This window comes from Mesoplodon densirostris, chromosome 16 (genome assembly GCF_025265405.1).
Source record: "Mesoplodon densirostris isolate mMesDen1 chromosome 16, mMesDen1 primary haplotype, whole genome shotgun sequence".
Lineage (NCBI taxonomy): Eukaryota > Metazoa > Chordata > Mammalia > Artiodactyla > Ziphiidae > Mesoplodon > Mesoplodon densirostris.
This window is the reverse complement of record NC_082676.1, coordinates 68619858-68646933: the sequence shown is the minus strand read 5'-3', so window position 1 is coordinate 68646933 and position 27076 is coordinate 68619858. Positions and strand designations below refer to the sequence as shown.

The following is a 27076-nucleotide window of genomic DNA, read 5'->3' as shown; positions in this document are numbered from 1 at the left end:
CTGACTGGTGCCCCCGACGTGAGGTGCCGACGCAGCTCCGGGGGGGCCCTACCTGCACCCCGGCCCCCTACGGCTCCCGCTCCGAGGACACGTCTCCCTCAGCCCCGCTGCTGGCGCTGCGGTCTTCCTTGCGAGGAGCGCTTCTTTCCTTGCTTGACTCAGAAGGCCCTTTGGCTCTGGTTTTTTCTTTCCTCTGCTGTTGCTTTTCAAGCTTCGACAGCTGGTTATGAAAAAGAAAAAGAATTATTTTACAAATGTAAACTCGTGCCTGTATGTCCAAAGCACCAATTACTTCACAGGCAGCAACCACTAAAAACGCTTTCTGTCTGATAACGTGGGGCATCGCAGCGGCTCCGACGTGCCAGATCCCACACCAAGTGTCTGTCAGACACCAGCATCCTTAATACAGACACATCAGATGTATGACGTCCGTCAGATTTCCCCACGACTCAGCCTGTCTTGGGGTTTTGGGGAGGGTCCACTAACAGCCTTCTCTGACAGGCTGAGCAGAGCCTGTAAATGAAAAGGCTTTTCGTCTGTTATTTTTTCTTTGATGTCTCTATAGCTTTTTTCTCACCACTTTGTCTTCCCACTCACTGTTTTCTCCACCAGTTGCTGAAGGTGAGAGAAGGCTGTGAATAAAGTACATCAGGCACATGAGACATCGTCTGGGCCCTCGGTTTGTCCTGAGACTGAAGCCTGACTCGTTCACAGACCAAACCTTGGGTGCTCCTGGCGGGCTGCGTGGTGGCTACACGGGGACACTGCCACAGGGCACACGTCCCACAGGCCACCCGGGGCCACTGCTGCCCTGGGTGTCTCCCCAGCTTGTTCAGAGACCACAGACCAGAGAGTGGAAAGACGGATCCGCTGACACTCTGCACAACGGTTCGGCCACCCCAGAAAGACCTGCCAAGAAACTCATCCAAGGAGATGGGCCAAGCCATGGTCACGGGATTTTTTTGGACCATAAAAACCATCTGTGACAAAGCTTGACACACGGCAACACCCAGGTTCATGGGCCTCCCAGGTCAAGTCTGCAAACATTTTCCCATTCACGTGGAAAGGGGGAAACAGGGAGGGGCCAGCTGTTCCCTGCTGATCTCTGCCCCGTAAAGACGCAAAGAAAAGTTACTGTAACCAACCTGCCAGATCATCGCTTTATTATTCTCAGACTCTGAATTAAACCTTTAGGTAGATCAACAATCAGCATCTCTCAATTTGGTCCAGAAAACCAAGTTTATTAATGGTGGACTTATGATATTATCTCCCCCACCTCCCAACCCCAGGTGCCTGAACAGCTGTAGTAAACAACTGGCTTGGTTAACAAGCTAATTCAATTTTTTGAATGAAGGCTTCACTTCCCCTTTGACCCAGGACTCCCTTCCCAGAAAGCTCACCTGGATAAATTCCCTCTCGTGTTGCAGGAAAGGCTCCTGTGAACGTGCACTGTGCTATTGCTTGTATTTAGCAAGAACCTAGAAACAACCTGAGAGTCCACTGTAGGAGGACAGGTAACTAGAATGTGGCACAGTCCCACAGAGCGATATCTAGAGCAGATGGTCATGTATCAAAACAGATACGTCTCTAGGGCTTCCCTAGTGGCACAGTGGTTGAGAGTCCACCTGCCAATGCAGGGGACGCGGGTTCGTGCCCCGGTCCGGGAGGATCCCACATGCCACGGAGCGGCTGGGCCCATAAGCCATGGCCGCTGAGCCTGCGCGTCCGGAGCCTGTGCTCCACAACGGGAGAGGCCACAACAGGGAGAGGCCTGCGTACTGCAAAAAAAAACAAAAACAAAAAACAGATACGTCTCTAAACCCACGTTAGACAAACCAATGTAAGCTTCAGAGGCCAGAACAGTAGGATCCCATTTTCACAAAGCACTACGTGCCGCTAACAGGCAGATGGAGGATGGACTGGGAGCATACAAACCAAGTCCAGTTAACTTTGGGAAGAAAGAGAAGAGAATGGGATCACAGTGGGATGAATATACATGGGCTCCAACTGTAACTGTCAGCTTTCACTTCTATAACAACAAAACCAGCTCTAGAACAGAGATGCTGACTGCTGTCAGACGTGGACTGCTTGCTACTGGCCCTCGGACCACTGACGGTAAGACTCGTGCCAGGATGTAAAGCAACACACAGCTTCCTTCGTCAACAAAGTCTTGCTGTGAAAAAGTATCACTGCTAAACTGTGCACTTAGTGGCAAAGCTGAGCTCCTCTGGCCATGGCCTGGTAAAAAAAACAGCTCAGGTACAGGCACGGTGAATAGGATGATCTTGAGCAAAGACGACAACAGGCTAGCATTTTTTAATTGAGATAAAATTGACAGACAACATTATATTAGTTTCAGGTGTACAATGTAATGATTCGACATTTGTATACACTGCTAAACGAAAAGGTTATTAGCATTTTAAAGAGCTCTTTGCTATATATTTCCCTCTGCACTATTATTTTTCCATGAACGATTATTTTTCTCTGTGCTGTTCTACCGCAGATGTGGGAGGAATTTCCTTCATCAAGATGCCAGCCTTCCTTTCTTGTTTCCCTTTTGGTGTTAAATGCTCTTTCTTCTAAGAAATGATTAGGATGGTAAATGGGGGCCCTTCTGTCTTGCTCTTTTTCTTGCAAAATGATCTTGGATGCACAACATGAATGTACTTAGCCGTACTGAGCTGTACAATTAAAAATGGGTGGGATGGGGCCTCCCTGGTGGCGCAAGTGGTTGAGAGTCCGCCTGCCGATGCAGGGGATACGGGTTCGTGCCCCGGTCTGGGAGGATCCCATATGCCGCGGAGCGGCTGGGCCCGTGAGCCATGGCCGCTGAGCCTGCGCGTCCGGAGCCTGCGCGTCCGGAGCCTGTGCTCCGCAACGGGGGAGGCCACAACAGTGAGAGGCCCGCATACCGCAAAAAAAAAAATAAAAATAAAAATAAAAATAAAAATGGGTGGGATGGTAACTTTTATGTTATGTGTATTTTACAACTAAAAAAAAATTTGTATAGTGATATAATTGACATGTAACATTATATTAGTTACAGGTGTACAACATAATGATTCCATAGCTGTACATACTGCAAAATGACCACCACTGTAAGTCTAGTTAGCGTCCATCACCAAAAAAAATTTTTAATGACCTTAGAAAACATGAAGTTGGCAATTCGTGCTGGCCCCCTTCCTTTTTTATATTTCATGTCCCTAGTTCACGAAATCCAAACATCTGGGAATCAGTGTTCGGCAGTGAACTGTGATAGTCGCCTTCTGCTGTCAGCAGTTTACATTCACATCAGTGTCTGTATGTGTGTTTACACGTGTGTGCTATATGTGTACATATCTGTAGGTGGATGGATACATCTACGAACGCACATATATAACCGTGAACATGTTCCAAGTTAGACACTGAGAAAGCATGATTTTTATTTCCAAAAGAGGCCTTCTCAGGGCTTCCCTGGTGGCGCAGTGGTTGAGAGTCCGCCTGCCGATGCAGGGGACACGGGTTCGTGCCCCGGTCCGGGAAGGTCCCACATGCCACGGAGCGGCTGGGCCCGTGAGCCATGGCCACTGAGCCAGTGCGTCTGGAGCCTGTGCTCCGCAACGGGAGAGGCCACAACAGTGAAAGGCCCACGTACTGCAAAAAAAAAAAAAAAAAAAAAAAAGAGGCCTTCTCAGTTTTGTTTCCCCTCTTTAGAGGTAAATATAAAAAAATGTTGACTATCGCCAGTGACACAACCAAACCAAGGCTCCCACACTGCTGAGATTCCATCTCACGCAAAGGCTTGTTTGTGATCCAACCTGTTATTCGCTTTCTACTCTTTAATGCTGCGGAGAAGCCAGATCCTGGCAGGGTGATGGGGAATAATTCCCAACGGAAGCAGGCTTCCCAGAGGCTGCTCAGGGCCCCACAGCACCGTCTGACTCTGCACTGGCCCAGAGGCGCCATCAACACCGAGCCAAACTGCAGAAACATCAGCGCGACCTTAGACCCCAGCTCCATCCCTACCACCCTGGACGAAGCTTGTGAATCACTGAATCACGAGTGACAATTATCGAAGGGACAGGCATAGCCCAAGTTTCTGTAAACGATGTAATGCTGATTCTCTTTCATTATTTATCTTAAAACAACCCAACCACATATGGCTCCACGCCTCAAAGTAAAAGTTCTCTGAGGGAACATTGTGAACTAACCTAATAAATGTAAGCCTTTTCTCGGAAAACTTGGAATCCAATGCAGCCAAAATGTGGAATTTACATCTTAAGGCAAGAAAGCAATTGGATTTTTTTTTTTTGAGGAAACAAATGAGAAAGAAAGAAAAATAAGAAAAGAAATTGGTGCTGCACACGGACTCCTGTAGCATGTTCACGGCTTTCAGGTTAACGAGCACACTTACGTCAAGGAGAATAAAAACTGCACAGGCCTGTGAACACAGGACCGAGACACCAAAATGGAGGACTTTTGTTTCTTTGTTTGTTTGCTTTTTAATCATCTGAGAGTGTCCATATTGCAAAGGAGACAGTGTCCAAACCATACAGGCTCTAGCGCCTTAAAGAGAAACCCAAACCTTCCAAAGGCAACTCCAGGCACAAGACACGGCCAGGGGCCAGGTAACCGTCCCAAGGCCAGCCCATGCCTCTCATGGTGGATCTCTGAAGACGGGGGCCAGAGGAGGGCGGGCTGGAATATCTAGACCCAAACCTCCCTGACTCACGCCTAAATCCACTGAGAAAATAAAGAACTTTCTTTTTAATTAAGATGACCATGCTCTGATTGCCTAATGTACAAATAAACTAGTTGAACAATGCTCTGTCACGGAGGCCTGCAAATGTACTAATGCCCTGAGGGACCAGGCAGAAGCAAAATGAGGGAAGTAACTATAAGACTTTAGGGCAGGATGGAGACTGAGGCCACACTGCGGAGGACAAGCCCTCCCGCAAGCCCTACCAGGGCATTCACATTTTCTTTTCTTTTTTTTTTTTTTGCGGTACGCGGGCCTCTCACTGCTGCGGCCTCTCCCGTTGCGGAGCGCAGGCTCCGGATGCGCAGGCTCAGCGGCCATGGCTCACGGGCCCAGCCGCTCTATGGCATGTGGGATCTTCCCGGACCGGGGCACAAACCCGTGTACCCTGCATTGGCAGGCGGACTCTCAACCACTGCGCCACCAGGGAAGCCCTCACATCTTCTTTTTAAACAAGCATCTGCACAAAGGTATAAAGTCAGTGGGGTAGATAGAGCCCCCCATAGGTACCCTGCTTTGCACCTCCGCCCACCTGATCCCGACTTCTCTGAACAACCCAGTAAAAGTTGTATTCTCATCAGCGTCCCCCAGAGAAGCCACTGTCGGCAGCCTACACTATAGTCATCCTCCAGCTCCCTCGTCTCTCCCTGCTGGCATGAACAGCCTTCTGCTCAGAAGTAGCACTGTCTGAGCCCGCTGTCACATGGGCAGGGGACAGCATTCACAGCCACCAGGACCTGAGGGACCGCCAGGGGGCTTCAGAGAAAGGTGTCTCTCCCAAATAAACAAAGGTGCATGGAGACCCGGGGACGGACAAGGACCTCTGGAGCGGTGGCAGCTCTTGGAACGAAGATGAGGTGTCCAGGGGTACAGAGAAGCCTCTGGGGAGGGATGGAGCCGAGCCGGAGGAATCAGCCATCCTCTTGGGGGTGGGGGGTCACTAAGCTCCTCCCTGTTTCAGCCACACTCGGCCAGGTTTGGAGCACGTGCAGCTGAAAGCAAAGCATCTCACCACACACTCATCGAAGTAAAGGAGAAATGGGCCTTCAAAAGGGTGGGGGGCTTGCTCAGGTGTCATGCACAGTGTGCAAAAGGCAGAGATGGGACCAGGCCTCGAGACGCCAAACTCCGTATTCTTTCCAGGGCTTCACGTGGCCCCTCTTCCTTAATCTATGAACTTCATGTCAGAGATATTTATTGAGCACTGGGCTACACGTCATGCCCTGTCCTAGGTGCCAGGGACACAGAGGAGAACCAAGCAGAGCGCTGGCTTCCCGGGGCCGACTGTCCATCACATAAATAACTGGCGACCCCCACTCACGAGCCAGGCTCTGTTCTCAGCCCTGGGCATGCACGAAGGGAGCTAACACCATCCCTACTTTGAAGTGAAGCCAATGGCACCGGTGCCCCCAGCATCCTGCCTGAAGCACTTGTCCTCGCCGGTGGAGAACACGCAGGGACCTCAGCCTACTCCCTTTGCCTAATTAAAGAGAAACCGGCCCTAACCCGGATCCTGCTCCGTGGTGGTTCAGCAACAAGCCGCTGTAGGACCTCAACGTGACTGTATGTTTCTACCCTGTGGCTGAAGAATCAGAAGGCTCAAACCTAAGATGAGTGAGCCGGAAACGAGGCTGGAGGAGGAAGCGGGATGGGGAAGCCCCCAAAGCAATGAGGGCCCAGAGGGAGCTCTCCAGGGCCTCTCCAGGGCCCCTGATCCTGACCTAAGGAAAGGCCCTGTCAGTGGGGCCCGTCAGTGGCAGCGGGAGAGGAGGACCAGGGTGAGGGAGACCAGTCTGGCCCAGGCCGGCCACTGATACGGGGAAGCCCCAGAAAGCAGTGAGCATCAGAGCATCATAGCAGGGAACACAGGGTGGCCAGCATGTGGAGGGCTGGCGGGGGGTGGGGGGTGCCCCCAAGTTCAGGGAGGGCTGACGGAAGCAGGGCTGACGGCGGGACAGGAGTCCCTGGAGGCGGGAGGAGAAGGCCTCCCAGGACCAGCACGGGACTCTGTGTTCACGCTTCACCACCAGCCACGCTGCAGGCCCCCCAGGCACAGGGTGATGACACAGAGGTGACTGAACTGGACATCAAGGGCTGCACGAGACAGGCTGAGGAGCGAGAGGCCGAGTGAGGTCAAGGCCACCAGGAGAAGCGGGGGAGGGGGTTGAGTCCTGCCCAGGGCGCAGCACCCACAGTAAGGGGGGCGTCCGGCCGGGAGCACAGGGGGTCAGGGCACTGTGGGGTCACCATCACCCAGGACTGGGGCACAAAGGCGATGCTGGCCGGCTGGGGGGCTGGGTGTGGGAGAGCCCTGAGTCTCCATTGATGATCACAGCCGTGGTGATGGGCAGTCCGCAGTGCACATGAGACACTGGACAAATGAGCACGGGGGCGGGGAGTGACCAGGTGATGGCCTCCGGGGGACCGGAGGCTCCGGCTCGAGCCCCTTTCGGCGGCGTAACTAACGCTCTTCAGCAGCACAAGAGAAGGAAACACATGGGACCCACAGAGCAGGGCGCCGTGTGGGCACTCCAGGGGAGGGACCCCTCCCGGGGTAGGGGGCGGACAGCAGACCACTGGAAGGGGAGAAGCGGAGACACTCGGGCTGGTAGTTTGCCCTCTGTGCCTCTACTGCCAGGCCGCCTGCCCTGGGCACCAGAGGACAGGCTCTGAGACATGTGAGTTACTCCTACCTGCCCTGGTCTTTCTCATAGAACAGCGCTGCTGAAGCATCTCCAAAGGCAGATCCCTTCACCCTGTGGGCTGATCCACTGGTTGATGACACAGAACATTAAATGAAGGAGCACCTCCAGGCTGCCGTGGACACCACAAGCTCCCAGGACGCGTTCTGCGTACAGTCAGACTCTGGGCGTCCCCAAGATTCCACGTGTGCAGGGGAAGCTCAGCCAAGGGCTCTGCTCTGCAGCTGGGGACACCAGTCGAGGCTGGAAGGGTTCAAAGGAGCTGGCAGAGAGTTCTGTGTCTGCAGTCGCCACCACCCGCCTGCCTCTTTCGGGAACGTCCAAACCACGCAGCTGACAGGCACTAGAAGCGGTTTTGGAGGGGTTCAAGAAAGATGGTTTCTTTGCAAGTCATTTCCAAACAAAACAGGGGCCCAGGAACCCCTGATGGAAGGGTAATTCTCCGAGCGAGACCATATCTCAGACTTGCTTCCAACACAATTTGGGGAAATGATGTGAAAAATTACAGCTTCTTGTAGATGCTTTTGTATGTTCACGTAAGTCCCACAAAAACGATTTCAGGTCTTCCTCTTCTTCTTTTTTAGACTACAGTTGACTAAAAGGGGCAACTCCTTCCTCAAAGGGCCCACGAATATAACCTGAGATTTTAATTTCATCCCTGTAAAGTCTGTCTTCACACTAGGGAAATAAATGGCCCCTTAGATTGTGACAACCAATTTGTCACCTTGAGCATTCCGAGAAGTTAAGAGCAGGTATTATTACTCCCAGATTGCTTCTGAGCGCAAGGGAAGTGGAGTCAGTTGAGAGAGCAAGTTCAAGGCCATGGCCAGGCAGTGGCCAGGCTGGGAGGAGCCTCAGGCCACCAGACTCCCAGCCGAGCCTCCAGTCGACCTGACTCCTTTGAGGCCGAAGCTCACCTGGACAGGGGCTTCTGAGGTTAGCCCCAGGTCTGGGGCAGCCAACCCTGCTCTGATCTTGCTAGGGTGATGCCAGGTACAGCCCTGCCTTTGAGTTATTTTAATGCTGGTTATTTCCGGCCAGACTGTTCTGTCCCGTGAATGGGCAAAATCTAATTAGAGAGTGAAGAAAGTAACAAAAGAAAAGCGCAAGCCCCATGAAGTCAGTTACTAGGATTTTTATAGACCGTGATGTAGATGGAAAGGTTCTGTTCTAACCAACCCCTTGCAAAGATTCCAAGAAAGTCATAAAGATCAAATGTCCCCTCTGCAATTACGCTGTAAAATACCGCAAGGTATGATGGCTCCGCGGGCGCTGGCCCACACCTGTGGCCCTGCTGATGTCAGAAGGCACGAGCGGGCGACCACAGGAAGCTGCAGAAGAAGGACATGGCTGGCACGTCCCCTTAGAAGGACAGGAGCTAAAGGACAAAATGTCCCAAACCCACCAGCCCGTGAACCCTTTTCAACAGCGCTAGAACCTTCACTCCACGAGGCTCGCTGTCTTTCCTGTGTCCACCACCTCCTACCGCCAGGAAAAGATGCCCTGACTGTGCCGAGTCATTGAAACCAGTGTGTTGACCATTCTCTCACCCTGCAGAGCACGCTGACACCAGAGAACTGTTTTGCTGAATAACTAACACGTTCGAGGCAGTAAGCAAGACGCACTGTGGAGTGGAGCAGTACTCCACCTCCACGGGCCTCCTGGGGTCAGGTGGAAGCCCGGGGCTCCGCTCGACCACACACAACGGAGGCGGCCTGCCAGCACCACCTGGAGATGCAGGAAAGCCCAAGAGGTCGTGCACAGCGACCAGAGCAGCCCACAGCCCCTCCACGTCAGGCGGGGACCCCTTCAGGGGTAGAGCCTTCAGGGAATGACGGAGGCCAGCGCTCAAGGCCGGGAACGGGCACCTCCACCCGGGCCCGATGCCCACGTGCCACGGGCGGGACATCTCCTGAGCTACTGGACACCCCTGGGTCCATGACCTTTTGCTTCTCCCTGTTTCCTTCTGCCGCCTACAGGCCAGAGGGCAGAGAGTGGGAAGGGGGAAGAAGAAAAGGCAAATTCCCATCAGCCTATGAGACTCGCAAAACTCCGAGAAGACCGAAGTGTGAATCTACTGTGGAATTTTAAGCCATCTGTAGAAACCTACTTCCACAGATTAGCTCTAGTTGACTAGGCCATTTTTTAAAAAGCAATTGGAATTTATATTTGGGCAACTTTGTTTTATCGAATTGTAACTTGATATAATTTCATATTATGTGATAATTCTGAAAGCTTCTTTTTTAAAAATGTCCTTGTGTAATGGAAAATCTGACAGAACCCTCAAAGAGGATGTTTCCATACACTCTGAAGCATCTGCCATTATGTCAACTGTCATGTTGTGTTATTTTTAAATCAACTGGCTGCTTAATAAAAACATTACACAGCAATGTGCTCACATGGTACCTAATTTTCATACATTATTAACTCTGCTTGAGGTTTTCGTGGGAATTAAAAAGGAAAAAAGTCAGGCAAGGAGGCATCCGTTCCCATCTGAAATCGTGCAATCTAATTTTATTTTCTAATTCCCCATTGTTTACAAAAACCCTCTTAGGCATGCGGAGTGGCAGTGAGGGTGGGGTGCCCGGCTGTCTTTCCCATTATTCTTACCCTCTTCTCCTCCCGTCCACGTCCACGCTGGGGTGGCTCCAGCCTTCAGGACCCGGGGCGGCTTGTTTCAGGCCATCATGGGATCGAGGTCAGCAAAGGCGTGGATTTTTCTATCACCGCGGCAGAGGCTGTCAGGGCCTGCACGTCCCCCAGCCCAGAGGTCCCTGCAGTGTCAGCCCACGACTTCTGACCTCCTCCAGCCTGAGCACCTGCACCTTCGGCCTGAAGATGCCCCCGGGCCCAGGGGGGCACCTGGCCTGAGTGTGGGCAGCAGACATGTCTGGAGACAAGCACTTCTGGACGTGATCTCGGCCAGGGGGAAACGAGAGCTAGGGGTCCACCTTCAGCCCCCTCAGGCCGCACGGTACCCACGCTGAGATGTGTTCCATGCGGCCCCCCAGGGGGTGCCCAGGGGTCACCGACACGCAGGTCCCCCTCCCCGTCTCACTTCCACCCCTCACCGTGCTTCCTGTACCGGGAAGACCTGTACCGAAAGCCTTTCACTTCGGGGGGCACCCAAACCAGAAGCATTTTACATGCTTTGAAATGAGCCACATTGTAACGTGATCATTTCTTATGTGTTACAGGCCCCGTGTTAACCAGTATTCTCCACTGGTGGGCACCCCAGACACAGGAGGGCCATGGGGGTGATGAGGACTCCACCCCCACTGAAGGCACTGAGGTACGCAGTACAGTCCTGTGACATCTCACTATACACGTGAATTCTCTGAAAACTGGTCACCCATATACAGGGCAAACGATATATTCTAGCAGCCAGGATTTTTACTCTGTTGTCCTCCATTCCCTAACCCCACTGGGGATAAGGTATCAACTGCACTTCTAACACGACACAACCCACTCCTGTGGCCTGGCCTCTTCCTTCGATGGGGGCTAATTATAAAATTTCAAGAGTAATGGGCAAGAAGGTAACTATTTCCCCGCCGCTGAGGAAGCAGCAGTGGCTGTGGCGCCCGGAGGCCGGAGGCCGGCGGCTTCTCCCGCCCCACGGCTGAGCTATCAGTTCCCCCTCCTCTCTAGGCCGCTGCTCTTTGCGGGCAGAAATAACAGGCACCTACTTCATCAACATCTGCGTTAACATTATTAACACATATATGTGGACCCTAGAAAAATGGTACAGATGAACCGGTTTGCAGGGCAGAAATAGAGACACAGAGGTAGAGAACAAACGTAGGGACACCAAGGGGGGAAAGGGGCGGGGGGGAGGGTGGTGGGATGAAGTGGGAGATTGGGATTGACATATACACACTAATATGTATAAAACAGATAACTAATAAGAACCTGCTGTATAAAAAAATTAATAAAATTCTAAAATTCAAAAAAAAACCCAAACCAAAAAACCATCTGCCTCAGGCTGGGGTCTCTCTTGGCACGTGTCTGGTTAATAATCACGGGCTGTAGCGAAGTTTCAGGAGACACTAAAACAATTTCAGCTTTCGTATTCCAATGCATAATTGGTACCAGAAAACTGTTCACGAGCATTTTAAACTAGTAGTGTTCCTTAAATGATTCAAAATGTTTCTTCAATTTGCAAGAGTCTTAAAAAAGAGGGGAGACCTTTTCTCTGCCCCACTGGGTCTTACATGTACAAATGCCAACGGAACAGATTTGGAACGATGAAGAATTATTGTGCAAAATAATGAAGATGTGGGACCCAGAAAAATAGTGCACACAACCTGAAGAGAAGTTAAGGCCAGGGTGCTCGGCAGCCGGGACACGGGGAGGGGCAGGGGGTGGCCACCCGTCCACAGGGCAGGGGAGTGGGGCGAGCACTCCGGTAGACGGGGCTCCCGCAGGAAGGGCCTCGAAAGAGAACGCCTGGGCTCCGAGGTCTGGGAGCAGGAGCAGAAAATACAGTGCTTCCAACAAGATTTCAAGAAGAGAAGAAAGACAAGGACATACTCCCGGAAAAGCAAAAGGCTGAACAAGGACAAAAATGACAGGGTACGACTTGGGCCCTGTGGTGACCCACAGTCACAGGGTCATGGCAACATAAACACCATTTTTTGATTCCATGAAAATGATATCAAAACGCTGGAAAGATGGGAGGGTGTGTGGCATGAGCAGTGCTGACTCCCCCTCTACAGTAGCATGAAATAAATGATGTCAGAGCTTAAAACATCAAAAAACAGTAGGAGTTTGGGCTTCCCTGGTGGCACAGTGGTTAAGAATCCGTCTGTCAATGCAGGCGACACGGGTTCGAACCCTGGCCCGGGAAGATCCCACATGCCGCAGAGCAACTAAGCCCGTGCGCCATAACTACCAAGCCTGCGCTCTAGAGCCCACAAGCCACAACTACTGAGCCCACGTGCCACATCTACTGAAGCCCGTGCGCCTAGAGCCCCTGCTCCGCAACAATAGAAGCCAACACAATGGGAAGCCCGCGCACTGCAACGAAGAGCGGCCCCTGCTCGCCGCAACTAGAGAAAGCCGTGCGCAGCAACGAAGAGCCAACGCAGCCAAAAATAAATAAATAAATTTATTTAAAAAAAAAAAGAAACAGTAAAAGTTTCTTATTTAGGGACAGAGGGGGAAGCACCCAAAGAAATAGCTTAAAATATGTTAAAGGCACTTGCCTGTGGGGAAGAGGACAAGGACGAGGGAAAACAGGCAGAAAAGGTTATTTTTCATTACAAGCCTTTATGGACTAAATGATTTTTAGTTATGCACATAATTGCTTTAATAAGCAATTTAAAATTTGTTTAAGAAAGAAAACTCATACAGTAGATATAGTTAACAACAGATCCAAGACTATGGAAAAAAATTAATGACTCAGAAAAATCAATTCATGCAACCCTTCCAATACTCAGAGGAAAAAATAGAAACTTATAAGTCATATATGTAGGATGGGAGAAAAGGAGAGATCAGAGCAGATACCAAAAAAGCAATAAGCAAAGACATTACGGAAGAACATCCCATGGGCTCCAGGGTATCCTGGAGGCACCAACAGTCAGGGGAATTTAGGTAAAGAAATCCACACGGAGGGCACACCACTAAATGCCAGCAGGGAGCCAGGATGCAGTAAAACACTGGTGACACGTGTGTTGGATGAACAAAGGGATGACTGCATGATGTGTAGACAGATGTGTAGACAGAGGGAAGGAAGGAGGCCAACCAACCGTCGGGACGACACCTGTAGAACCTGAAGGTAAAAGCTGGCGACCCAAGCATTCCCGGATCAACCAGGACATTCCCAAACTTGCAAGTATCCAGAATGTTTTATGGCCATGCCCACCCTTAAAAAATAAATGCATAAATAAGTAACAGAAGAACTCCAGCCTCTTGAGAGAGTAATAAAGAAATTGTGTCAAGTAATATAACCAAGAAAATTGAGTGACAAGTCCCAAAACTAACTGGTGAAGAAGGAAATATAAAATGTAAATGAGAAATTAAATTTATCGGGATCTAAAATTCAGATTCACAAGCAACTTCTTAAATGGGATGAAACGCAAATGCCTAATAAGCTTATGAGAAAGAGTGCCACTTCACTAGCAATTGATGCAAATAAAAACAATGAGATCGTTTATGAGTCATCAAGTTGACAAGGATTAAACAATGATAATCAATGATAATAATATATTATTAATTATAATAATAAACAATGATAATCAGATTAAACAATGATAATTAAACAATGATAAACCAGCCTTCGCAAGGGTTTAAGGAAAGGAACACTGAATGCTGGTGATGGAGAGTACATGTGGACCTTAGGGGCGCAATTTGGCAACACACATCTCAAACACTAAGTGTCTGCACATTTTGACCCAATAGTTTCATCTCCTGGAATTTATCTCGTGGAAAATAAGTGGCTTCGTGCACAAAGATACATCCAAAAGGGTGTTCACTAAATTGCTTTTTACAACAGTAAAAACTGTGCAGCAATCTAAATGTCCACAGAAAGAGGATTTAAATACATTATGAGACATTCTGTACAGACTGATTTACCATTTGAGGTGTTGCTATGGAAAATTTATCGCTGCAGCCATCAAACCCTAGAATTCCCCTCTCTTCACCAATTAAAAAAAGCAGCTGTTTGAGAACAGTACAAATTCAGCTCCGAGGACCTGTCTGGTGGCGGAGGGCGTTGAAACACGAGGGTCCCACCGCTAGGCCGAGCCCGACAGAAAAGAACGACGTGCAGCAGACAAGCCCCAACAAGAAAGCCAGGGACACACGCGTGGGCTGAAGCCGCTCGGGACAAAGGGGTGGGGGGGACCAGCACAAAACACAGCACCGGGGTGTCTCAGGGGGAGGCAGGGGGTTGTGAGGGGAGGGCCGGCGACAGCCCTGGGTGGCAGCGGCTGGGGCTCCCATCTGAAAGTGGGGGGCAGTCACTCTAACGGTAGGCTTTGTACGCACGCACGTTACATACGTCCTTTTTCAGTGACCACAGATCATGCAATAAATGTTTCTAGAACACACACGAGCGACAGCCCCTCATCTTCAGCCACTGCTCTGCCCAAGCGGCTCCAACAACCTGACTGGCCTCCAAACAGAACAGGCAAGGAGAAAACACCACTGAGCACAAACTTCTCGAGTTCGCAGCCCGTCAGAGAAAACGGCACTTCTGGGAATTCCACTGAAACCTTGGCTCCAGGCGCCCAAAGCAGGGGCGGAGCTCCCGGTCTTGGGATCCAGACGGAGATCCCCCACTAGGAGCCAGGGACACAGCAGGCAAACTGTCTCAGAAATCTAACGTGTGTTATCACTACTATTTTCTTTATGAATGCCATTTGTGTGGGAGAAAACATACTTATAAAAGCGCCCGCCCGCTATAGTTTTGGTACAAACAAAGGCTGCTCCACCCCGCCCAGAGATACCTTTGTCATCAGCCACAAGTCCCTTTTCAGGAAGCCACCAGGAAGTCTCGCCTTCTGCGAGGAAGTTTGCTAACAATGAAATCAGAGGACAGAAGTAATGCTCAGAGCCACCTTACTTTCGAGATTCTCCTTCCTCAAAATACACATATTTCTAGACAGACCCAGGAACAGTGCAGGTGCTTTTCCTAACACATCAGCACCGCCCTGCACTATGAGAAAGACCTGTTTCACCCCAAATGGGCACTGCTGTCAAGGTTCTTATGTGAAGAAGGTCCATCCTTCACCCTGCCCTGACGGCCCTTTGAAAGGGCTACACTCTCCGTGATCAGTGTTTCTTGACCTCAGCAGTAGTGAGATTTGAAGACAGATGAATGCTTTGCTGTGAGAGCCGTTCTGTGGACTTCAGGGTGTTCAGCAGCAGCCCTGGCCTCTACTCACTAGAAGCCAGTGGCACTTCCCCTCCCCCAGCTGTGACAACCAAATATGTCTCCAGACACTGCCAAGTGTCCTTGGGGTGCAAAATGGTTGAGAAATAAAAATAACTTTTAAAAACAAACACAAACAAATAAGAACAAAAACGCCGTTCTTAGAATTACTGTAAGTCTCTCATATTTGCCGTTGGTTAGGTGTCCTTTTTTCCACTCCTTGCACAGACCCTTTCAAAACCTGAGTCAAGCAGGGCTCCTGCACTGTTTTTCTGAGGTTCCTGCCCACATATGCAGGTAGGCTGAGTGCCCCGGTAGGAAGAGACCCACTGGAAACCAAAACGACCAACCTGTAAAACTAACTACCTACCAACTACCTAACCTACTCCGGTCAGCATTCTTAGGTACGGACAGCCAGCCAAAAACATCCAGATACTTGAGGGAGCATCCACAGCTCAAAAGAGAAGGATCATGTAGAATAAACAGAACAACTGACTCTGAGCAGAGCTAATTGGGCAAATAGAAATGAACATTTAAAAATCCAATCAGAATCTTCAGAAAGTGTTAAGAAGATATGATACCCACCCCCCAGGGGACCTAAAGAGCCACCTTTCTTTTTTTTTATTTATTTTTATTTTTATTTTTTTTTTATTTTACAAATTTAATCAGTTATACATATACATATGTTCCCATATCCCCTCCCTTTTGCGTCTCCCTCCCACCCTCCCTATCCCACCCCTCCAGGCGGTCACAAAGAACCGAGCTGATCTCCCTGTGCTATGCGGCTGCTTCCCACTAGCTATCTACCTTACGTTTGGTAGTGTATATATGTCCATGCCGCTCTTTCACTTTGTCACAGCTTACCCTTCCCCCTCCCCATATCCTCAAGTCCATGCTCTAGTAGGTCTGTGTCTTTATTCCTGTCTTACCCCTATGTTCTTCATGACATTTTTTTTTCTTAAATTCCATATATATGTGTCAGCATACAGTATTTGTCTTTCTCTTTCTGACTTACTTCACTCTGTATGACAGACTCTAGGTCCATCCACCTCATTACAAATAGCTCAATTTCATTTCTTTTTATGGCTGAGTAATATTCCATTGTATATATGTGCCACATCTTCTTTATCCATTCATCTGATGATGGACACTTAGGTTGTTTCCATCTCCGGGCTATTGTAAATAGGGCTGCTATGAACATTTTGGTACATGTCTCTTTTTGAATTATGGTTTTCTCAGGGTATATGCCCAGTAGTGGGATTGCTGGGTCATATGGTAGTTCTATTTGTAGTTTTTTAAGGAACCTCCATACCGTTCTCCATAGTGGCTGTACCAATTCACATTCCCACCAGCAGTGCAAGAGTGTTCCCTTTTTTCCACACCCTCTCCAGCATTTATTGTTTCTAGATTTTTTGATGATGGCCATTCTGACTGGTGTGAGATGATATCTCATTGTAGTTTTGATTTGCATTTCTCTAATGAGTAAAGATGTTGAGCATCCTTTCATGTGTTTGTTGGCAGTCTGTATATCTTCTGTGGAGAAATGTCTATTTAGGTCTTCTGCCCATTTTTGGATTGGGTTGTTCGTTTTTTTGCTATTGAGCTGCATGAGCTGCTTATAAATTTTGGAGATTAATCCTTTGTCAGTTGCTTCATTTGCAAATATTTTCTCCCATTCTGAGGGTTGTCTTTTGGTCTTGTTTATGGTTTCCTTTGCTGTGCAAAAGCTTTGAAGTTTCATTAGGTCCCATGTGTTTATTTTTGTCTTTATTTCCATTTCTCTAGGAGGTGGGTCAAAAAAGATCTTGCTGTGATTTATGTCATAGAGTGTTCTGCCTATGTTTTCCTCTAGGAGTTTGATAGTGTCTGGCCTTACATTTAGGTCTTTAATCCATTTTGAGCTTATTTTTGTGTATGGTGTTAGGGAGTGATCTAATCTCATACTTTTACATGTCCCTGTCCAGTTTTCCCAGCACCACTTATTGAAGAGACTGTCCTTTCTCCACTGTACATTCCTGCCTCCTTTATCAAAGAGAAGGTGACCATATGTCCATGGGTTTATCTCTGGGCTTTCTATCCTGTTCCATTGATCTATATTTCTGTTTTTGTGCCAGTACCATACTGTCTTGATTACTGTAGCTTTGTAGTATAGTCTGAAGTCAGGGAGCCTGATTCCTCCAGCTCCATTTTTCGTTCTCAAGATTGCTTTGGCTATTCGGGGTCTTTTGTGTTTCCATACAAATTGTGAAATTTTTTGTTCTAGTTCTGTGAAAAATGCCAGTGGTAGTTTGATAGGGATTGCATTGAATCTGTAGATTGCTTTGGGTAGTAGAGTCATTTTCACAATGTTGATTCTTCCAATCCAAGAACATGGTACATCTCTCCATCTATTTGTATCATCTTTAATTTCTTTCATCAGTGTCTTATAATTTTCTGCATACAGGTCTTTTGTCTCCTTAGGTAGGTTTATTCCTAGATATTTTATTCTTTTTGTTGCAATGGTAAATGGGAGTGTTTCCTTGATTTCACTTTCAGATTTTTCATCATTAGTATATAGGAATGCCAGAGATTTCTGTGCATTAATTTTGTATCCTGCAACTTTACCAAATTCATTGATTAGCTCTAGTAGTTTTCTGGTAGCATCTTTAGGATTCTCTATGTATAGTATCATGTCATCTGCAAACAGTGACAGCTTTACTTCTTCTTTTCCCATTTGGATTCCTTTTATTTCCTTTTCTTCTCTGATTGCTGTGGCTAAAACTTCCAAAACTATGTTGAATAAGAGTGGTGAGAGTGGGCAACCTTGTCTTGTTCCTGATCTTAGTGGAAATGGTTTCAGTTTTTCACCATTGAGGACGATGCTGGCTGTGGGTTTGTCATATATGGCCTTTATTATGTTGAGGAAAGTTCCCTCTATGCCTACTTTCTGCAGGGTTTTTATCATAAATGGGTGTTGAATTTTGTCAAAAGCTTTCTCTGCATCTATTGAGATGATCATATGGTTTTTCTCCTTCAGTTTGTTAATATGGTGTATCACGTTGATTGATTTGCGTATATTGAAGAATCCTTGCATTCCTGGAATAAACCCCACTTGATCATGGTGTATGATCCTTTGAATGTGCTGTTGGATTCTGTTTGCTAGTATTTTGTTGAGGATTTTTGCATCTATGTTCATCAGTGATATTGGCCTGTAGTTTTCTTTCTTTGTGACATCCTTGTCTGGTTTTGGTATCAAGGTGATGGTGGCCTCATAGAATGAGTTTGGGAGTGTTCCTCCCTCTGCTATATTTTGGAAGAGTTTCAGAAGGATAGGTGTTAGCTCTTCTCTAAATGCTTGATAGAATTCCCCTGTGAAGCCATCTGGTCCTGGGCTTTTGTTTGTCGGAAGATTTTTTATCACAGTTTCAATTTCAGTGCTTGTGATTGGTCTGTTCATATTTTCTATTTCTTCCTGATTCAGTCTTGGCAGGTTGTGCATTTCTAAGAATTTGTCCATTTCTTCCAGGTTGTCCATTTTATTGGCATAGAGTTGCTTATAGTAATCTCTCATGATCTTTTGTATTTCTGCAGTGTCAGTTGTTACTTCTCCTTTTTCATTTCTAATTCTATTGATTTGAGTCTTCTCCCTTTTTTTCTTGATGAGTCTGGCTAATGGTTTATCAATTTTGTTTATCTTCTCAAAGAACCAGCTTTTAGTTTTATTGATCTTTGCTATCGTTTCCTTCATTTCTTTTTCATTTATTTCTGATCTGATTTTTATGATTTCTTTCCTTCTGCTAACTTTGGGATGTTTTTGTTCTTCTTTCTCTAATTGCTTTAGGTGCAAGGTTAGGTTGTTTATTCGAGATGTTTCCTGTTTCTTAAGGTGGGATTGTATTGCCATAAACTTCCCTCTTAGAACTGCTTTTGCTGCATCCCATAGGTTTTGGGTCGTCGTGTCTCCATTGTCATTTGTTTCTAGGTATTTTTTAATTTCCTCTTTGATTTCTTCAGTGATCACTTCGTTATTAAGTAGTGTATTGTTTAGCCTCCATGTGTTTGTATGTTTTACAGCTCTTTTCCTGTAATTGATATCTAGTCTCATAGCATTGTGGTCGGAAAAGATACTTGATACAATTTCAATTTTCTTAAATTTACCAAGGCTTGATTTGTGACCCAAGATATGATCTATCCTGGAGAATGTTCCATGAGCACTTGAGAAAAATGTGTATTCTGTTGTTTTTGGATGGAATGTCCTATAAATATCAATTAAGTCCATCTTGTTTAATGTATCATTTAAAGCTTGTGTTTCCTTATTTATTTTCATTTTGGATGACCTGTCCATTGGTGAAAGTGGGGTGTTAAAGTCCCCTACTATGATTGTGTTACTGTCGATTTCTCCTTTTATGGCTGTTAATATTTCCCTTATGTATTGGGGTGCTCCTATGTTTGGTGCATAAATATTTACAATTGTTATATCTTCTTCTTGGATCGATCCCTTGATCATTATGTAGTGTCCTTCTTTGTCTCTTCTAGTAGTCTTTATTTTAAAGTCTATTTTGTCTGATATGAGAATTGCTACTCCAGCTTTCTTTTGGTTTCCATTTGCATGGAATATCTTTTTCAATCCCCTTACTTTCAGTCTGTATGTGTCTCTAGGTCTGAAGTGGGTCTCTTGTAGACAGCATATATATGGGTCTTGTTTTTGTATCCATTCAGCCAGTCTGTGTCTTTTGGTGGGAGCATTTAGTCCATTTACATTTAAGGTAATTATTGATATGTATGTTCCTATTCCCATTTTCTTAATTGTTTTGGGTTCGTTATTGTAGTTCTTTTCCTTCTGTTGTGTTTCTTGCCTAGAGAAGTTCCTTTAGCATTTGTTGTAAAGCTGGTTTGGTGGTGCTGAATTCTCTCAGCTTTTGCTTGTCTGTAAACGTTTTAATTTCTCCATCAAATCTGAATGAGATCCTTGCTGGGTAGAGTAATCTTGGTTGCAGGTTTTTCTCCTTCATCACTTTAATTATGTCCTGCCACTCCCTTCTGGCTTGTAGAGTTTCTGCTGAGAGATCAGCTGTTATCCTGATGGGGATTCCCTTGTGTGTTATTTGTTGTTTTTGCCTTGCTGCTTTTAATATGATTTCTTTGTGTTTAATTTTTGACAGTTTGATTAATATGTGCCTTGGTGTATTTCTCCTTGGATTTATTCTGTATGGGACTCTCTGTGCCTCCTGGACTTGATTAACTATTTCCTTTCCCATATTAGGGAAGTTTTCAACTATAATCTCTTCAAATATTTTCTCAGTCCCTTTCTTTTTCTCTTCTTCTTCTGGAACCCCTATAATTCGAATGTTGGTGCGTTTAATGTTGTCCCAGAGGTCTCTGAGACTGTCCTCTGTTCTTTTCATTCTTTTTTCTTTATTTTGCTCTGCAGCAGTTATTTCCACTATTTTATCTTCCACCTCACTTATCCGTTCTTCTGCCTCAGTTATTCTGCTATTGATCCCATCTAGAGTATTTTTTATTTCATTTATTGTGTTTTTAATCGATGCTTGATTCATCTTTAGTTCTTCTAGGTCCTTGTTAAGTGTTTCTTGCATTTTGTCTATTCTATTTCCAAGATTTTGGATCATCTTTACCATCATTATTCTGAATTCTTTTTCAGGTAGACTGCCTATTACCTCTTCATTTGTTAGGTCTGGTGGGTTTTTATCTTGCTCCTTCTCCTGCTGTGTGTTTTTCTGTCTTCTCATTTTGCTTATGTTACTGTGTTTGGGGTCTCCTTTTTGCAGGCTGCAGGTTCGTAGTTCCCGTTGTTTTTGGTGTCTGTCCCCAGTGGCTAAGGTTGGTTTAGTGGGTTGTGTAGGCTACTTGGTGGAGGGGAGTACTGCCTGTGTTCTGGTGGGTGAGGCTGGATCTTGTCTTTCTGGTGGGCAGGTCCACGTCTGGTGGTGTGTTTTGGGGTGTCTGCGGAATTTTTATGATTTTAGGCCACCTCTCTGCTAATGCGTGGCGTTGTGTTCCTGTCTTGCTAGTTGTTTGGCATAGGGTGTCCAGCACTGTAGCTTGCTGGTCGTTGAGTGAAGCTGGGTGCTGGTGTTGAGATGGAAATCTCTGGAAGATTTTCGCCGTTTGATATTATGTGGAGCTGGGAGGTCTCTTGTGGACCAGTGTCCTGAAGTTGGCTCTCCCACCTCAGAGGCACAGCACTGACTCCTGGCTCCTCAATTTGGGATGATTTGTTGTCTATTCATGTATTCCATAGATGCAGGGTACATCAAGTTGATTGTGGAGCTTTAATCCGCTGCTTCTGAGGCTGCTGGGAGAGGTTTCCCTTTCTCTTCTTTGTTCTCACAGCTCCTGGGTCTCAGCTTTGGATTTGGCCCCGCCTCTGCGTGTAGGTCGCTGGAGGGCGTCTGTTCTTCGCTCAGACAGGACAGGGTTAAAGGAGTAGCCTCTTCGGGGACTCTGGCTCACTCAGGCCCGGCAGGAGGGAGGGGCACGGAGTGCGGGGCGAGCCTGCAGCGGCAGAGGTCGGCGTGACGTTGCACCAGCCCGAGGCGCGCCGTGCGTTCTCTCAGGGAAGCCACCCCTGGATCCCGGGACCCCGGCAGTGGCAGGCTGCACAGGCTCCCGGAAGGGCGGTGTGGACAGTGACCTGCGCTCGCACACAGGCTTCTTGGCGGTGGCAGCAGCAGCCCCAGCGTCCCACGCCCGTCTCTGGGCTCCGCGCTTTCAGCCGCGACTTGCGCCCGTCTCTGGAGCTCCTTTACCCCGCGCTCTTAATCCCCTCTCCTCGCGCACTAGGAAACCAAGAGGGAAGAAAAAGTCTCCTGCCTCTTCGGCAGCTCCAGAGTTTTCCCGGACTCCCTCCCGGCTAGCTGTGGCACATTAGCCCCCTTCAGGCTGAGTTCTCGCCACCAGCCCCAGTCCTCTCGCTGCGCTCTGACCGAAAGCCCGAGCCTCAGCTCCAGCGCCGCCCGCCCCGGCGGGGGAGCAGACAAGCCTCTCGGGCTGGTGAGTGCCGCTCGGCACCGCTCCTCTGTGCGGGAATCTCTCCACTTTGCCCTACCCAGGTATGTGGGGAGTTTCTTGCCTTTTGGGAGGTCTGGGGTCTTCTGCCAGCGTTCAGTAGGTGTTCTGTAGGAGTTGTTCCACGTGTAGCTGTATTTCTGGTGTATCTGTGGGGAGGAAGGTGATCTCCGCGTCTTACTCTTTCCAAGAGCCATCTTTCTAAAGAAGACATACAGATGGCCAACAGGCACATGAAAAGATGCTCAACATCACTAATCCTCAGGGAAATGCAAATCAAAACCACAATTAGATATCAAAGAGATGAAACAATTCTGAAGCGAGTACTGAGATTTGCTTCAAAATAAAACCAAAGGTGAGAGGGTTAATGATATCAGAGGTGCCATAACTGGGTGATGATGACATGGACGCTGGGTCCATTGGGTTCTATATGCTATATTTGTCTAAACTGTTGAAATGTTTCCATAATAAAAAGTTAAGGTCATTTCTCATTAACAATACAGAACTGAGCTATGTAGTTACTGTTAAAAACAAATACATCAGCAGATTCTAGAAAAGCCTAACAGAACAGTAAAATTCAATGTGTGCTTTGATGAAGTTTTACTGACTTGCTTATATATATGAGCCATAAATGTGATCATACCCACTTCTTAGAATTTCTCTTACATCAAAAAAAAAACATTATCGGAATAAAGATGTTCACTTTGGCATTACTTACAACTGTGAAAAAATTAAAAATAATCTAGATGTCCAACCATAAAGGAAAGTTAGTAAGTTATAGTAGACTGACTTAATAACTAATATACAAACACAAAAATGCTAAATATAAAAATCAGTCATCCTCACTGAAGATATTTAAGAAAAGATTTAACTGGAAGACGTCCGTGGTGATTACACCAAAACAAAGATTATGTGAATATTTGGAAAAGACTATAAAGAAGAAATTTAAATTGTTGCATTAAGAAGAGTACATTGGCTCAATGGTTTTTTTGTAATGTTGTTTAATCATTTTTAAAAGATGTGCTCTGTCTTGAGTACAAGATTTTCCTCTAGTTTCTCAGGTTTTTTTAAATGAAAAACAAGAAAAAACTACAGTCACCTACGAGCACAGTAACTCTTTTTTAGACTGCTGGAACATGCCATTCAGTCCCAAGAATTTCCTCACTAACGTGCATTTCAATCACCCACACAGGACCCTCAAATCTAGGGCAGACACCTGGGGTCAGCATGACCTGAAGGGTTGGGGAGACCAGACAAGATCTGGGAGAAAGATGTGGAAACTGCAGGTGTCACCTGGCCATCCAGTCGCATCTTGGCAAGAGGCTGTTGTCCCCTGCCCCGACGAGGGGGCTGTCCCAGCAGGTGACCTGACTCGCTCAAACACTTGAAGTCCTGAGCCTGGGGAAACGCACCAGGGCTGGGAGCGAAGCCCACACTCTGCTCCCCTGGAGAATTCTAAGAGAGGCTCGTGAGTGAAGATGTGCTCTTTACACAGAGGCCGACGGAGCCTGGGTATAAACAACAAAACATCTATAAAAACACGGACAGAACAGGAGTCTGCAAAGCACCCCCTTTACACCAGGGATTCACTGGGAGCATCCTCTCAGCCGAGCGGCATCCCTCGCGGATGCTGGGATGGAGCTTGGAAGCTGCACCTGACCCTGCGGTTCCTGTTCCCGGAAAAGGCCACCCCTCCCCCTGCCTCCAGCTGAAGTTGCTTTTCAAGCTTCTAAACCATTTCTGTGATGGAAAAGATTAGAGTAATAAGAGTCTATCTAATGCTGAGTGCTGAGCACTGGGTTTCACAAATACCTCTTTTCTCTGCACCTCTACCGCTGCTCCACAGGACAGGTACTGAAAGCCCCACTCTCCAGATGGAAGAAAATGGAGCTCAGAACGCTGACGAAACTGATGCCTAGGATGTGCTGGGCTGTTTCTCTGCAGCATTAGCCACTCTCCCCTTTGGTAAAACATGCTGTCCCTGTACGAGAGGGATAGTGCCCAGGAGCACCCGGAGCCCCAGGCAGCAGTGGGCGCAGATGTCCTGATGTTTGTTACGCCGGGGTCTCCGTGAGTGCCAGGCCTTCCCTGTTTCTCATGGTGGCCCTGTGGTCAGAACAGGGCCTGACACGGAGACGCTCAGCAACACCTGCTGGCTGGATAAATAAAGCTCATCCCCAAAATGCCTTCCACAGCCCTTCCGCTAGGACTTGGTCTGTGACAGAAATGTCCTGGTCTCCGCTAATACGGCAGCCACTAGACACAGGTGGCCACTGAGCACTTGAAGTGTGGCCTGTGGGGCTCAGGAAAAAACATTTGTCGTACTACCATCCTCATTTAATTTAATTTAATTTAATTAATTTATTTATTTAATTTTTTTTTGCGGTATGTGGGCCTCTCACTGTTGTGGCCTCTCCCGTTGCAGAGCACAGGCTCCGGACGCGCAGGCTCAATGGCCATGGCTCACGGGCCCAGCCGCTCCGCGGCATGTGGGATCTTCCCGGACTGGGGCACGAACCCGTGTCCCCTGCATCAGTAGGCGGACTCTCAACCACTGCGCCACCAGGGAAGCCCAATTTTATTTTTAAATTGAAGTAACATTGGTTTATAACATTATATAAGTTTCACGTATACAACATTATATTTCCACTGCTATACACCCTACAGCATACTCACCACCACTATGGAAACCAGTAAGGAGATTCCTCAAAAAATTAAGAACAGAACTACCATATGATCCAGGCATCCCACTTCTGAGTATTTACCCAAAGAATACAAAAAGACTAACTGCACCCCCCTGTTCACTGCAGCGTCATTTACAATAGCCAAGATATGGAAACAACCTGAATGCCCATCATCAGATGACTGGATAAGGAAGATGTGGTGCGTGTATACACACACACACACACACAATGGAATACTACTCAGCCATAAAGAAGGAAGGTGTTTTTATTTTATTTACTTTTGGTGAATTTAAACTTCCACAGCCAGATGTGGCTGGTGCCTGCCCCATGGTCAGCCGGGTCTAACCTATCCTGTTGTAACGCAGCGCCATGCCTTCCCAACGATGCTGCAGACCTCCGCTCCCACATCACCCTGCACAAGTCCACTCCCATGTGGAGACCACACTGGCACTGAACACACAGTGGGTGTGAAGGTTGGTACCTTCAAGGTGTTTAGTTAAGGAGCTAGAAGAGAAGCTAAAGGACATAAGCATGACTCATGCTGAAGATGCAGTTTTGGGACAAAAGCTGGTAGAAAACAACAACATTATTCACTGACCACTTTCTCTTCGCTGATATAAGTGAGTCTTGAGAACAAATAGCCCCTCCCTTCCCACCCACCCCCAACTACCACAAGGAAGGGGCACAGAAGGTCAGGAAGAAAAGCAAAGAATAATTCTGGTACCAAATTGACCAGTTACCAAAAATTTGAGACATGGTTACTCAGGTGCCAATTAAAAGCAGAAAAGATGAATCTATATCCATGTCATGTTTCCAGAAAATGTGCAAATGTACAAGCAGCATATATCAAATTAAAAGAGTTCAAGGTATGAGGTATTTTAAGAAGGAGGGCTGATTAATTCATCTGCAGCTCTATCCTATTGGCAGGAAGACCATCAGGCAGATTTTATAAAAGTAAGTGGAACTCCTAGGCTGTTGGTGTCAGCTGCTACGACCCCAGTTTGGAGCCACAGTTCTCTCTTCCAGCCTGATAAGCCTGCCTCCAGGACGTCCCTTTAGGCCACTGGCCTCATGGATAACCAGATCAATGGCTGGCAGAGTACCTGTCCTCTTCCCTCAACGACTCTATCTACTAGTCGGGCTAGTCCTTGCTCTGGCGAAATCAGTCAACTTTGTGACAAAGGCAGAGGAGACGACCTCTTCTTCCTTCACGAGCCCCAGGCACCCCAAGGGCCCAGACGTGTGGCATTCCCACTGGAAAACAGCCAGAGGAAGCAAAGATACAGAGATCGTGTAGCTCATGTTAATACCAACACACCACATGCCAGAGACTTACCCCTACGAAGTCAGAAACCATTCCATTACCTCCATCTCTGACAAAGAAAGCCTCCAATCTGCAAACATCATGTTGCTATCTAATCACACACGGAAGAGGGGAACCTCCATTCAGTCCTTGCACTGGCCATGGGCACGCCGAGTGAGGCGTAAACTACAGAGAAGGGCACAGTTCCGATATGGCGCACACATCTTTGGAAGACAGTAGGCACTCAATAAGAGTATGCGCTTTTATACACTCGGCACTGCACCTTAAGTTGCAAGCAAGGTGGTCACGTTTGTCACGGGCACACTTTGTCTTCTGCCTCTATGCGCGGCACCGACACCAAAAGGTGAGGGGCAGCCTGAGAGCTGGCTTGATGGTCACCAGGCATGAGGTCCTCCAAGCAGTAGGGCCAAGGGTGCAGGCAACAGGCGGGCACTGCCTCGCCCTGCACCCGTCCACGACGGTCACCACCAGCCACACAGGGCTATTTAAATCGAAACTTACTGAAATTAAATGTCGAGCTCCTCACTCACACCAGCCACATCTGAAGTGCTCACTAGTAACAAGTTGCTGGCGGCTAACGTGCTGGACAGCGCAGACGCAATACACTCCCAACATCACAGAAAACTCTACTGGACGGTGCTAGTCTAGATGGTTTTAAACAATCATAAAACTGACTAGGGCTCCCTGGTGGCGCAGTGGTTGAGAGTCCGCCTGCCGATACAGGGGACACGGCTCGTGCCCTGGTCT

The 27076-nt window shown here is 47.6% G+C and overlaps 1 protein-coding gene across 1 annotated transcript in view; it reads right to left on the bottom strand.

The window, feature by feature from the left end:
• The window catches only part of DTD1 (D-aminoacyl-tRNA deacylase 1), a 116744-nt gene that overhangs the window by 8551 nt on the left and 81117 nt on the right, over positions 1-27076 (bottom strand). Inside the window, exon 5 of the mRNA XM_060077880.1 lies at positions 53-220. Coding sequence (XP_059933863.1) covers positions 68-220 — 153 coding nt within the window. The 3' untranslated portion in view covers positions 53-67. The remainder of the gene's footprint in view (positions 1-52; positions 221-27076) is intronic.